This window comes from Oreochromis aureus, linkage group 17, assembly GCF_013358895.1.
Source record: "Oreochromis aureus strain Israel breed Guangdong linkage group 17, ZZ_aureus, whole genome shotgun sequence".
Lineage (NCBI taxonomy): Eukaryota > Metazoa > Chordata > Actinopteri > Cichliformes > Cichlidae > Oreochromis > Oreochromis aureus.
This window is the reverse complement of record NC_052958.1, coordinates 39,740,645-39,754,414: the sequence shown is the minus strand read 5'-3', so window position 1 is coordinate 39,754,414 and position 13,770 is coordinate 39,740,645. Positions and strand designations below refer to the sequence as shown.

The 13,770-nt window shown below is 44.1% G+C and overlaps 1 protein-coding gene across 2 annotated transcripts; it reads right to left on the bottom strand.

Moving 5' to 3' along the window:
• Positions 1 to 9,383: 9,383 nt before the first annotated feature.
• LOC120434054 lies at positions 9,384 to 10,382 on the bottom strand. 2 transcript variants are annotated; one of them, XM_039601493.1, is made up of 3 exons: positions 10,335 to 10,382; positions 10,128 to 10,209; positions 9,384 to 10,036 (listed from the first exon to the last, which is right to left on the bottom strand). In XM_039601493.1, exons 2-3 carry the CDS (start codon positions 10,200 to 10,202, stop codon positions 9,392 to 9,394), a joined length of 720 nt encoding a protein of 239 aa, XP_039457427.1. In that variant the 5' UTR covers positions 10,203 to 10,209; positions 10,335 to 10,382; the 3' UTR covers positions 9,384 to 9,391. The 2 variants fall into 2 exon arrangements, with proteins under 2 accessions (XP_039457427.1, XP_039457426.1); XM_039601492.1 differs by having other exon boundaries at positions 10,128 to 10,382.
• Between the last annotated feature and the right edge of the window lie 3,388 nt (positions 10,383 to 13,770).

Genomic DNA, 13,770 nt, shown 5'->3' with positions numbered 1-13,770 from the left:
GCTTTGACCACATCTTCCGGACCAGAGTTGTTATTTGCTTGTGAGCCCTCCGTACTCCTTTTCTCCAACTTTTGAACCTTAACACAATGGAAAACTACCAAATTTGTCAGCGGTGCCCGCTTCAGATTTATTCAACGCAGGAATAATTCAACCATCTTTTTGTTTCTCTTTGTTGAAATAAGGGCCAAGACACTGAGACCTTGTATTGATTATCAGAGGTGATTTTCTGGGATGAATCAGATCACCATGGAGAATAAATATTTTCTGCTCTTGCTCTTGACGAAGGCGGTCGCACTTTTCTCCTCCTCCTCCTCTCCCTTAGCTTCCCTGCTTAGCCTCTTGTGTCCTTGTCTTGTCTCGTGTTTTTTGTATTACTTTTCCCTGAAACACTCTCTCACAGTCTGTTCTCTAAAACCTAAAAGAGGAATTATGGATTTGATCAACTGGTCCCTGAATGCAATTGACACCCTTTTCTCAACGAGAAGTCTGGGCTTGGGTGAGCCTGAGTGCTGAAGATATCTACCTATTTGGAACCATGGTAACAGGGTTCTTGCTGATCGGAGCTGGCTTGGCCCTGGCTTATCGAAGAATTAAGAAAGTGGAACTGGCTGTTCAAACCTGCACAAGGCTGCCCGCTGGGATTGAAACAATGGGACGAGGCGTGAGGTCTCAAAATGGGCTCACTGAGTGCAGCACGGATAAGATCTTGGAGAAGCTTACGGCTGCCATGAATACTCAGAACAAGACCTCTGATTGCAAATTGGATCACAATCAAGATGGCGCCGAGTATGGCAGCCTCGTCGCGAGCTCCCCCAAGCAACAGCTGTTTTTTGTGTTTAATTTTACTTTTTCTTTATTTTTTCACGAGTAGCACATGTCTCCTTGTGTACGACCGACAAACCTTACTGGACATAAAAGACGGACTTTCTCATCACTTTCCGGAGTTCAAGTTTTGCAACACGGACCCTCCGTTTGCAGACCCCCCATTCATCTCACCTGAGACGCCTTTGTTCTGGGCCCGTGGAGGCCGCAAACGCCGACGCAGAGGGAGAAGATCTGGCGTTCTGGTTCGACTGAGACGGCGCACTAACAGACCACCGTTACCCAGCTTATTACTGGCTAATGTGCAGTCTCTGGAGAACAAGCTGTGCGAGCTTCGGGCACGGATCTCATTCCAGCGAGAGATGCGGGACTGCTGCGTGATCTGCCTCACAGAAACCTGGCTATCGGACAAGGTACCGGACTCCGCAGTACAACTACCGGGGTTCTCTGTGCACCGCGCGGACAGGTCACAGGAGCTTACTGGGAAAAGCAGAGGCGGTGGTGTGTGTTTCATGATCAACAACAGCTGGTGTGATTATGCGAACATGCACCCGGTCAAATCCTTCTGCTCACCGGACCTGGAGTACCTGATGGTTAAGTGCCGGCCATTCTGGCTACCGAGGGAATTTACAGCAGTGATTATTACGGCTGTTTACATTTCCCCACAAGCCGACACTGACCGAGCACTCAGGGAACTGTACAGCGCGATCAGCAGTGAGGAAACCTCACACCCAGAGGCGGCGTTTATCACGACCGGGGACTTTAATAAGGGTAACCTGAAGAAAGTCTCACCAAAACTCCACCAACACATCCATTTCAACACTCGTGGAGACCGGCTTCTTGACCACTGCTACACCTCTTTCCGGGATGCGTACAAAGCCCTCCCCGCCCCCCATTCGGCCAATCAGATCACCGCTCCATCCTGCTCCTGCCCGCCTACAGGCAGAAGCTGAAACAGGAAGCTCCAACCCTGAGGGCGGTGCATCGTTGGTCGGACCAATCGGAGTCTACGCTGCGGGACTGTTTTGATCACGCGGACTGGGAAATGTTTCACGTGGCTGCTAAAGACATCGATGAATACACAGACTCAGTCTGCGGATTTATCAGAAAATGCGTGGAAGATGTCGTCCCATCCAGAACAGTTAAATCCTTCCCAAATCAAAACCCTGGATTAGCGGAGATGTTCGCACGGCGCTAGCGGCACGGAGCACCGCTTTTGCCTCCGCGAACACATCGGACTACAAACACGCACATTACCAACTCCGGAAGACGATCAAAGCAGCCAAACGTGAGTACAGGGACAGGGTGGAGCAACAGTTTGACAACCCTCGGAGTATGTGGCAGGGACTAAACACGATCACAGACTTTAGAGGGAAAACCAGCACACCGCAGACCACGGCCTCTCTGTGTGAGGATCTAAACGTATTCTCACGCTAGATTCGACACAGCGAACACCAGGAGACCGGACAGTGTGCGCACCATGGATGACGCCAGTGCGCACACTGTGTCTGAGGAGGATGTGCGGAGGTACTTCAGGAGAGTGAACCCACGCAAAGCTACTGGTCCGGACGGGATTCCCCGGCGCGTCCTCAAGTCATGCGCTGCTCAGCTGGCTGGAGTGTTTACACACATCTTCAACCTTTCCCTCTCTCTGTCTGTAGTCCCAGCCTGCTTCAAATGGCCACCATCGTCCCTGTACCCAAATCCTCCACCATCTCATCATTGAACGACTGGCGACCTGTAGCCCTGACCCCATCGTGAGCAAATGCTTCGAGAAGCTGGTCAGGGACTTCATCTGCTCCGCACTACCCGACTCACTGGACCCTCTACAGTTCGCATACCGCCACAACAGGTCCACTGATGATGCCATAGCCCTGACACTCCATGCTGCCCTGTCACACCTGGAGAAGAGAGACACGTATGTGAGAATGCTGTTTGTAGATTACAGCTCAGCATTCAACACCATCGTTCCCTCGAAGCTGGACAGGAAACTGCAGGATCTAGGACTGAGCAGCTCCCTCTGCAGCTGGATCCTTAGCTTCCTGTCTGACAGACGCCAAGTGGTCAGACTGGGCAGCACCACCTCATCCCCATCACACTGAACACTGGTGCTCCACAGGGGTGTGTACTGAGCCCTCTCCTGTACTCACTCTACACCCACGACTGCACGGCCACTAACAACTCCAACATCATTGTGAAGTTTGCGGACGACACTACAGTGGTGGGTCTTATCACCAACGGTGATGAGACAGCCTACAGGAGGAGGTCAGCGCCTGACCCACTGGTGTCAAGACAACCATCTCACCCTCAACGTCGCAAAGACAAAGGAGCTGATAGTGGACTCCGGAGGTGCAGAGGAGTACACACCCCATCACCATCAACGCGCCGCTGTGGAGAGAGTGAGCAGCTTCCGCTTCCTTGGTGTACATCTGGCTGAGGATCTTACGTGGTCAGTACACATAAACAAGACAGTGAAGAAGGCGCAGCAGCGCCTCTTCTTTCTCAGGAGACTGAAAAGATTCGGCATGAGCCCCGCATCCTCAGGACCTTCTATCGCTGTGCCATTGAGAGCATCCTCACTGGATGCATCACCACCTGGTATGGCAACACCACCGCTTACAACCGCAAAGCTCTCCAGAGAGTAGTGCGGTGTGCTGAACGGATAATTGAGGTGAGCTTCCCTCCTCCAAGACATCTACAGGAAGCGGTGCCTGAGGAAAGCGGGAGGATCATCAAGGACTCCAGTCACCCCAGCCACAAACTGTTCAGACTACTTCCATCAGGAAGGAGGTTCTGCAGCATCCGGTCCCGAACCAGCAGACTGAGAGACAGCTTTTTCCACCAGGCCATCAGACTGCTGAACACTTCATAGACACCTCACCCTCACTACTGGAACTTCAACATTATGCACTCCATACTGTACATTAATGCCACTGTTTTGCACATACCTACCTCTGTATATTTTATATTTTATATATCTTATTTTATTGTTTACTCTATTTCATTTGTAAAACATGTATATACACACACACACACACACACACACACACACACACGTAGAAAACATATTTAGTACACACGCTCAGTAATGTATATACCTTTATATATGGTACATATATTTATTACTTTTTAAATTAACCATTTTTATATTTTGCTTGTTGCACGTTATTGTATTTTGCACAACTCTGTTGCTTGTGAAGCTTGCACACAAGAATTTCACTCGCATGTACTGTACCAGTGTACCTGCACATGTGATGTGACAATAAAGGTGATTTGATTTGATTTGATTTGATTTGACATCTTGGAGAAGCTCACTGCGGTCGTGAGTTCTCAGAATCGGCTCTTTGAGCACAAGAATGACAACATCACGGAGCATAAGTTTGATAACATCATGGAGAAGCTCACGGCTCTCCAACGGGAGATTGAGAGACCAGTGTGTTAGAACAGCTTTGAAATTCATATGAGTTGTTCGCACTAAAGTAAAAACCATCATCACTTCATGGCTGGAGCTGAACAACAACACCCTGATAACGACTGTGTTTAGACTGTTCTTCCCTTTCTATGCAAGGCCACCTGGGTTGGCTGGAAGACTGTTTACTTAGCCTGGCAGGGCGAAGGACACTGTCTCAGCTGAACTCTGGACACACACACACACACACACACACACACAGACATATACACATGCAGATGTACACTCATCCCCCCTCCCCCTCCAAGCGCCTTCGACGCTTATTCCCTTCCGATGCTGATGGTGGATCATGGAGACCAGTGCATAGGCTGCAGGCCTGGATGTCTGTCTACATTGGCTGTCTCTCACCCTTTACCCATCCCTGTTGCTTGTCATGTGTTTCTTTGGTGTATTAGAGTTTTTTCATGTGCTATGTGCAGTTTTTTTCTGTTCTCAAACTGATCTCCCTGTTGGAGCTCAGTCTGGGGGGAGTTATTTTTTTCTCCTTATCTTTCCTCATGTTGTGCATTTTTCCATTTTTATACCTCTCTGACCTGTCTTCCCCATGTGATGTTTGTGTAATGTATGTATGGTCAGAAGTGTAAGATGGCGCTGGCAAAGGTCGGCAGCCTTAACCCAATTTCCTTCGGGGTCAACCTTCAGGATCAATAAAGTTTTATTGAATTGAATTGAATTGAATTGAATTGAACTGAATTGAACTGAAATATCTCTTCCACTCAGCAACTCAGCCTTTGAGCGGTTGCATGATGTCACTGTGTTTACAAAGCTCAATTTGCACAATGCTTACCATCTGGTATCCATACGGGAAAAGGTTGAATGGACGACTGCTTTCAGCATGCCTTGGGGTTACTTTAACCCTTACATGCATGAATTATGACAACCTCAATCTGGATTTTTTTTCTCAAGTATTTTTATTCATCTTTAGGCATGAAAAAAAGATTTTTGAATTTCATTTTTTTTTAAAGATCTGCTTTAAACATCCACTTAGTTGGACAACTGATGTGTATGGAGTGACACATCAGTGTCCAATGTAGTGGTTTATGTGCAAATATACCATCAACACTGACACAAATACTAGAAAACAGCCTTTGAGTAGCTGTCCACTGTAGTGACCACTATGTGTGAAAGGGTTAAGTGATGCCTTTTGGACTAACCAATGCATCAACAGTCTTCCAAGTTTCAGTAAATTATATACTGAAGCACTTTTTGAATTCAACTATGTATTTAGTGGCATTTTAGTTTTAGTTTACCTCCAACAACAAATGGAAGACAGAAGTAAGGAAAGAGTTATAGCATTTATTGGAAAATACGCTTCATGTGAAGGCAGAAAATGATGAATTCCATGTTACAACCTTGTCTGTCCTGGGCTATATTCTAGACCACAGATGGACCAAGAGTGACCTGGATTGGCTGATAAATCTCTGGTCTGCAGATGAGTTTCCTCTCTCTAACTGCCTTGGCTAACATGTGTGATGCAGAGAAGATGGCGTTTGAGAAGTAATAACATATTAATACATTAGCAAGGAAAGTGCTAATGATGATAAAACGGGGACAGCAGCTCTGACCATGTCCAGAATAATAAAGAAGCAAGTTGATCAAGTGCAGGCTCAGGAGCACTTCCAAATCATTATCTGTGAGAATGTCTGAATCTAATACATTTCAGAGGCTGCTTTGTCAACACTCCACCTGCATTTTTCAGGTTGGGCAGCTGCTCAATGGACTACCTGGTCTACCAGTTCTAGAACTAATAGATGTAAATGAGTGCTGACCCTCCCTGTATGCATTCAGCACTCGAGACATTGCAGTAATGTTTCATGTAAAGGTCTGTCAACTTTTAATGGTACTTTATGTGCCTACCATGGTGACCATGGGTAATAGTGAATTAGTTTAATTCTGGAGAAGACGCTTGAGAAATGACTACTAAATCCAAGAAAGTCAGCAGCCATGTAAATTACTCACTGCTGATTCAGGATTCTTTTGAGGGCAATTTTGGTGCCACCCAGCACGATAACGTCATGGTCCAGGGAAGAGTTGTGCTTCTGGTGCTTTTGGCCTGTGTTGGGCAGAGTCGGCCACCAGTGCCAGCCCAGCCTCACCTGCAAGCCATCGGCTGCAATCCTGCATTTCAGGCCACTCCATCCACTCTTCAGTCTGAGGAGAAAGACTGGAAAAAACACACACACAAGACTGACTTAACAGGGAGCTGCTGAGGGAAGGACACAGAGACAAGACAGGGACATGAAAGGGACCAAAAAACAACCAAGACCACCTAAACTAGATATACCGAGAAACTCACTGCACAACACTAAACTAGGAAACACAAGTAGACAATAAACAATACTGAATAAACAAAAGTCAAAAATCCATAAACACAAAAACACTGCATCAGCGACCCAAGTACTTCAAGCCAAAGGCCATAAAAGTAGGCTAAGGAAATCACATCAAGACCCCAGCTGTGACTCTTGGTACAGTCAAAAGTCCACCACAAACTGATCTTGATGAAATAACAAGTAAGCTGCATGTTTTCTGTTTGTTTTAAATCATTTTTGATCATATCATTGCTTGTAATCTCCTTCCATCAACAACTGCAGCTGAGAAACTTGTAGTCTTTTCTAAAGGTAATTACAAGGTAGGGCACAGTAGGGCCACCAAGGGGGGAGGGTGGGCGGCTTTAAGGGTAAAGCAAAGGTTGTCAAAAAGTGGACTGAATCGAAATGTCATGTACATTCCCCATCTTTCAGTACCCAGTGAGAAAATATTGTATAATGTCTTCTATAATGTGGTTGCACATCATTCTTGTGTCTAATACTTAGTTTTCTTATCTCAGCTGTAGTTCTGTTACAATTTGGAGAACCATCTATGGAACCAGTTGGGTCAGCAGCCACGCCCCCTTTATGTTGTTTTTCCAGAAGAATAAAAAATAAGTAAACAAAAATAAATCACATTTTCTATGCACATTGTGTTTAATCTTTTGAATGATGCTGCTCTGAATTTTTAGACATTCCTGTGAACAACAGTATACAACCTTGACGTGAGGAAAATGAAGGGATGACTCAGAGTTAGCGATCTGAGAGCCAGACCAGCCAAAAGCACCCAAGCACTGTGAGTAGGTGGGTTAAACCATACTGACTTGTTTCAGGTGTCAACAACTTGATTCTTTCTTTGGCATAATGAAGATGATTTGGTTTAAGTTTAATACAGTTAATCTTGGGTTTGGTTCTTTTGGGGTCTTTTTGGATTACTTGTGTTTTGGTCTCTTGTCAGTTAGGTTCCTTTTGTGTCCTAGTATCATCCCCATGTCTCCTGTGAGAGTCTGTCGTGTCCTCTGTGTTTGTTTCCCCAGGCTTTGCTTATCTTTCCTCTGTCTTTGTCAAGGCCTCTCTGTCTCTCCCTCTTCCTCAGCTCTGTCATGTCTGCTCGAATCAAGTCCACACGTCTTAGTCATGGTCTCAGTGTACTTCCTGTTTTATTTTGACCATCTCTTGTGTTCAGTGTGTTCAGTTTTGCTTCCCCTCGTTACGTCTAATTTGTTCCTGTCGTGTTCCCATGTGTTTCCACTTCGCTTGTCACCCCACAGTGTCGTCTGTCTTCCTCAGTCCTTGGTCATTTCCATGTACCAAGTATTCAAAGTTTCCTAGTGTTTTTCCAGTTTAGGTTTTTTCATTGGTTCTTTGTTTAGTTTGGTTTTCTTGTTTCGTCTGTGTTTGGTAATCAGCCTTTGTTATCGTTACTCCCTGCCTCCGTTTGTCTGTATTTGGGTTCTCCCTCTTTCAGCAGTTGATTTCTCATAGAGTTGAACACGGTTGTTATCCTTGATCCAAGTTCAAATTATTTGGTTCTCAGCCGGGGCCTGTCTTTGTTTTGTTGTTAGAAATTTTTAATTTAATTCCGTAATCTGATATCACGTTTTCATGTACAAGATCAAAACAAGTATGGTGTTATACTAAAACCACTGAAAGCCAAGAGGTCGGTTTTTACTTTTATGATGAGTAGGTGTGTCGTCCAGTCATTCAGCAGCCGCCATGTCTGTCATCTGTGCTTGATTGAGAAGAATTATTCTCAAATAGAACACAGTGAGAGTGATCCTAAGTTTTTTCTGATGGCTTGAGCACTTTTTTTGTAACTATTGGCTATTTTTGCAAAACTCTACACACAAATAAGAAAACTCTTCACTCAATCAGCAAAACATTGTAGTTTTCTTGTAAAAGCGAATAACCTTTGCTTAACTTTCCACACCTTTGTAAAAATGGTATTTTCGTATCCGACAGTTAACACAAGCCATCACATTAATAAGCACACAATGCACCAACTACACACTGATGGTATGAATGAAAAACACACCTGGCTTTTGCTTTCTCTGTGCACAAGGTAGGCTATGTCAGTTTGAGCTCATACTTTTGTCATAGATCCGTAAGCATAGAGGGATCCAAACTTCTGGTACTGGTGTTTATTCACACACATCAAAACAAACACAAGTGTTTATTTCCAAGTATAGGATTATTTGCAATCGCTATATTGACTATATGGGTTTCTTGGTCTGCAGTGAACATGCTTCCTCTGCTCCCAGCATCTGGTCGTCTAGCAATTCAGTAAAGTAACAATTTCAGTATTTTTACATCTATGGTATTGTTGTGTTTCTCATTAGCATGGCAGTGCTACAAGTCTTACAGTTTTTTCTGATTGCTTAAGCACATTTTTTGTAACTATTGGCTATTTTTGCAAAACTCTACACACAAATAAGAAAACCTGTCACCCAATTATCAAAACATTGTAGTTCTCTTGCAAAAGCGAACACAGCTAGATTAACTCTTCACACCTTCGTAAAAATGGTGTTTTCCTATCAAACAGTTAACACAAGCCATCATCTACTAAGCACACAATGCGCCAACTGCACACTGATGGCATGAATACAAAACACATCTGGCTTTTGCTTTCTCTGTGTACAGATGTCAATTTGAGGTCACACTTTTGTCATAGTGTCATGTAAACATACAAGGATCCAAACTTCAAGTACTGGTGTTTATTCACACTCATCAAAACCAAGACAAAGTCACAACACAAAATAGGAATTTCACAAAAAAAAGGGAAAAAAAAAGACAATCAGCCTACATCATGTCGTCTTTCTGGGTCCGGCCACAAAATTTCGTCCACATCGCATGCGATATCCTCCAGTCCAAGGCGCCGGGGAAAATATCTCCTTGAATGCCGTATCCAGGCCTGACATGATGCCTGGTCAATACCTCCACATGCCTCCATTGCCTGTAAAAGGGCTACCTGTTGATGAGGATGACAGTCGTACACTTTCCAGCGCCAGGCAGAGAAGAACTCCTCGATGGGATTTAAGAATGGAGAGTATGGAGGGAGGTTGAGTGCCATGAAGGATGGGTGGTCTGTAAACCAGTTGTGGACCAAAGCAGCCCTATGGAAACTAACATTGTCCCATATGATGACATATCGGGTCTGCTCTGGTCTCTGAACAGTGAGCATGTCATGCATGGTGTCCAGGAATGCAATAATGTGTGCAGTGTTGTATGAGCCTATGGTTGCATGATGGTGAACAACACCATTTTGGCTTATAGCTGCACACATGGTTATGTTACCACCACATTTTTCTGGGACATTGATGATGGCACGGTGTCCAATAATGTTCCTGCCACGTCTCCTGGTTTTACTGAGGTTAAAACCAGCCTCATCCAGAAAAAGTAGCTCATGTCCCATTGCATCTGCTTCTAGTTCCATCACTCTCTGGACAAGACAAAACAAATGCAACACATCAGGCCCATGCACAGCACTACAGTATGCACTTCCAAATTCAGAACCAATGACACTAGCTTACCTGCACATAGTCATATCGCAGTTGCTTTACACGTTCTGTGTTTCTCTCGAAAGGAACTCTGTAAATTTGCTTCATTCTTATTCTGTGGCGCGCAAGTACACGACTCCGTGCAGAAATGCTTGCACTGTGTATATTTTGAAAGATGGTGTCATTATCAATTATGCGCTGCTGTATTTCGCGCAGTCTTATTGCATTATTGGCAATCACCATGTTCACTATATGGGTCTCTTGCTCTGGAGTGAACATTCTGCCTCTGCCCCCAAGATAAGATAAGATAAGATAAGATAAGATAAGATAAGATAAGATAAGATAAGATAAGATAAGATAAGATAAGATAAGATAAGATAAGATAAGATAAGATAAGATAAGATAAGATAAGATAAGATAAGATAAGATAAGATAAGATAAGATAAGATAAGATAAGATAAGATAACCTTTATTAGTCCCACATGTGGGAAATTTCAGTATTTTTGCATGTATGGTACTGTTGTGTTTCTCATTAGAGTATGGCAGTGCTACAAAGTACTCACCGATTCTCATTTCGAAATGTCCTAATGATGCCTGCCACAGTGTAGTGGCTCAGTTTAGGCTGAACCCGTTGGCCAGCTTCCCTCAGGGTCATCCCATGGTTGATGACATGGTCCACTATTGTAGCTGTGATGTGATCAGTTATTCTGTTTCTTACTCTTCTTACCCTTCCTCTTTCCCCTCCTCGTCCTCTTCTTGCTCCTCCACGTCCTCTTCCTCCAACTTCTTCACCTCCACGTCCTCTCCCTCGGCCTCCTCTGATTCTCACTCTTCTCACTCTTGCTGCTCCTTCCATTGTACTCCACACACACAGCTTACCTGTATTATGGTGCTTAGGCTGATTGCAAAGTGAACTAATTATCTAAAACAGTTTTCACATGTGAAAGTGTGCCAGACAGTTGGCAAAATAGTGTTAATGACACCCATGTGTATAATTTTGCTAGGAGTGTGTTGATCATTTGCAAATTGAGTGTAAAGCATTGAGTTGTGTTTACAGTTGTGCAAAAAGGGTGCTGTGCAGTGGATTGTAGCTACAGGTTTGCAAAGTGTGTGTTACAAAATGGCAAACTGAGTGCAAAGCAGTGTTTGTGCTTTTAGTTTTGCAAACTCAGTGAGTGGTTTTGCCATAAGTATTAATAGTTTTAGAAATTGTGCTATAAGAATCACAGTTAGGGTTTAAGCATTCAGAAAAAACTGTAAGTGACTGAAATGAAAGGCTTGGGGGTATGGGCTCTGACTGAGCTGTCTGTGAGGTGGAGATGGGAAGGCGGTGGGTTGCACGAATGAGAGTCTAAGCGGGAGAATTAGGAGACTGATTGGCTCAAAGAAGGCAGGCAAGAAGATGATTGGACTAGAGCAGGGGTGTCCAACTCCAGGCCTCGAGGGCCGGTGTCCTGCAGGTTTTAGATCTCACCCTGGGTCAACACACCTGAATCACATGATTAGTTCATTACCAGGCTTCTGGAGAACTTCAAGACATGTTGAGGAGGTAATTTAGCCATTTAAATCAGCTAAAACCTGCAGGACAGTGACCCTTGAGGCTGGAGTAATGGTTCAGAGTGAAAATGTGGGAAAGTGGTAGTGATGTAAAGAACAAATAAGCAGCCATATGAGTCATTACAGATCTTCCTTATTGAACTTGCACATAAACTTAATTTGATTTTTTTGTCTCTGCTAAACATTTAAGAACTTGTATAGAAATTTGACACCTAAACCTTTTCTAACTGATTCCACTCCTGCAGGGAAAGCTGACCCACTGTGGTCTTTGAGGATAAACCGATATCCTGCTAAAAAGCATCAAACTGATATTTATTGTCACTACGAAACCTTTAACCTCAAACAAAATGAGTATAGGCTGATTACATCATTTTCCTTTGTGGATGGGAATGAGGGCAACCATGAAATGCTGGAAATGATCTTGTCAAAACAGGTTTTCAGAAGTAGCTGGGTTAAAGTTGATTGACGATTTTCATGACGGGTGAGGGTTATACATGATTATTTATCTGTTGTTTGCTTTCTTCCTATATGCACCCCCTCCCAGAAATGCACACAAAAGTACCCACATACAGTTGTATACACACTTACATACACTGTGTACGTTTCTGTGTATACATTGTACATTTCACGTAGGACTTCCTTGTTTGTCTTGTCTTGCTCTGTCTTATTTCTGATTTAATCTTGTTGTGTATCTCTGTTGTCTCGGTGAAAAAAGGTATAGCACAGAATACACTCACAGGCCACTTTGTTAGGTACACCTATTCAACTGCTCACGAATGTGTATGTGTCAATCACATGGTAGCAACTCAGTATGTTTAGGCATGCAGACATGATCAGTCTGCTTAATTTGAGAGGACTATAGCCAGACTCCTTTGAGCTGATAGGAAGGCAACGGTAACTCAGGTACAAACTACAGTTACAACCAAAGTAGTCTGAACACACAACACATGGACCCTTGAAGCAGATGGGCTGCAGCAGCAGAAGACTGCACCTGGTGCCGTGCCGGTCAGAGGCTGACAGACATGGCAACAGTGTAAGCTGAGACTACAGTTTATATGGGCTCAGCAAAATAGCACAAAATTAGAAAAAATGTTGCCAGATCTGGTAAGTGTCAACTTGTGCTGCAACATTCACAGTAGGGTTATAATTTTGCACAAAGGACATGAAAATATGATCAGGGTGCTGCTGCAGTGGTATCAGGGATATTTTCTTCTTGCACTTTGGGCCCCTGAGCTTCTATACATATATATGCAACAATATTAACATGGATTACTTTTATTGTTCATAATTATAAATTAAAATATAAAAATACACTTTTAAACATGAGTTCGTTCCATAATCCATGAGGGTAATGTGGAAGCCAAGCCAGCCCCTTTAACTCTTTTCAGTGCCGGAGGGCAGCTGCCATCAGGGAGTACCACTGCAGTACTCTGGGCCCTGCTTCAGCAGCTTAACTGACTATTGGCACAATTTTCTCTGGTTTCATTTTCACTTAATTCAAAATAAAATACTAAAAAAAAAGTTCTATCTAGCCATTTCACGTTGACCAATACCTGTTAAACCTGAGCGAGCACACCCCTGTCCAGAGGTTGTCCAGCAGAGGAAGAACAAACTTTGCTTAACCTACTTTTTTGTTGCATGACTCTGTTTGAGCTGGGATATTTGGTTATACTAAAACTGCTGTGACTTTCTGCTGTTGTTCATGAGATGTTTACCACCCTGAGTTTTTTCAGTGGAAAAAAAGACGCATTTGTCGACACAGCTGTTAAGGCATAATTCACCTGTAATAAACTGGACGTGGCTTTTCTTTAGGCATACAAACAGTTTGCGGCTGCGCAGAGTACAGCTGACGGTCAGCGTGAGGATGGATTCATCTTTAGTAACTTCAGACATGACGGGAAATGTCTCCCTCTTGAATTTGTCTCCCTGAAAGCATGGCAGCTTTCCATGAGTGCTCTTTCTCTCTGCCCTTTGGTAAAACTGACTGCAGTCTTGTGATTTAACAATTACACGAGTGCCCACTCCAAAGCAGAATCCTGGCTCCCCACCGGACTTGTAGCACGTGTTGGTGACCAACACAGCAGCGGGAGGAGGGGGCCGAGCCTGCCACACGTCAAAC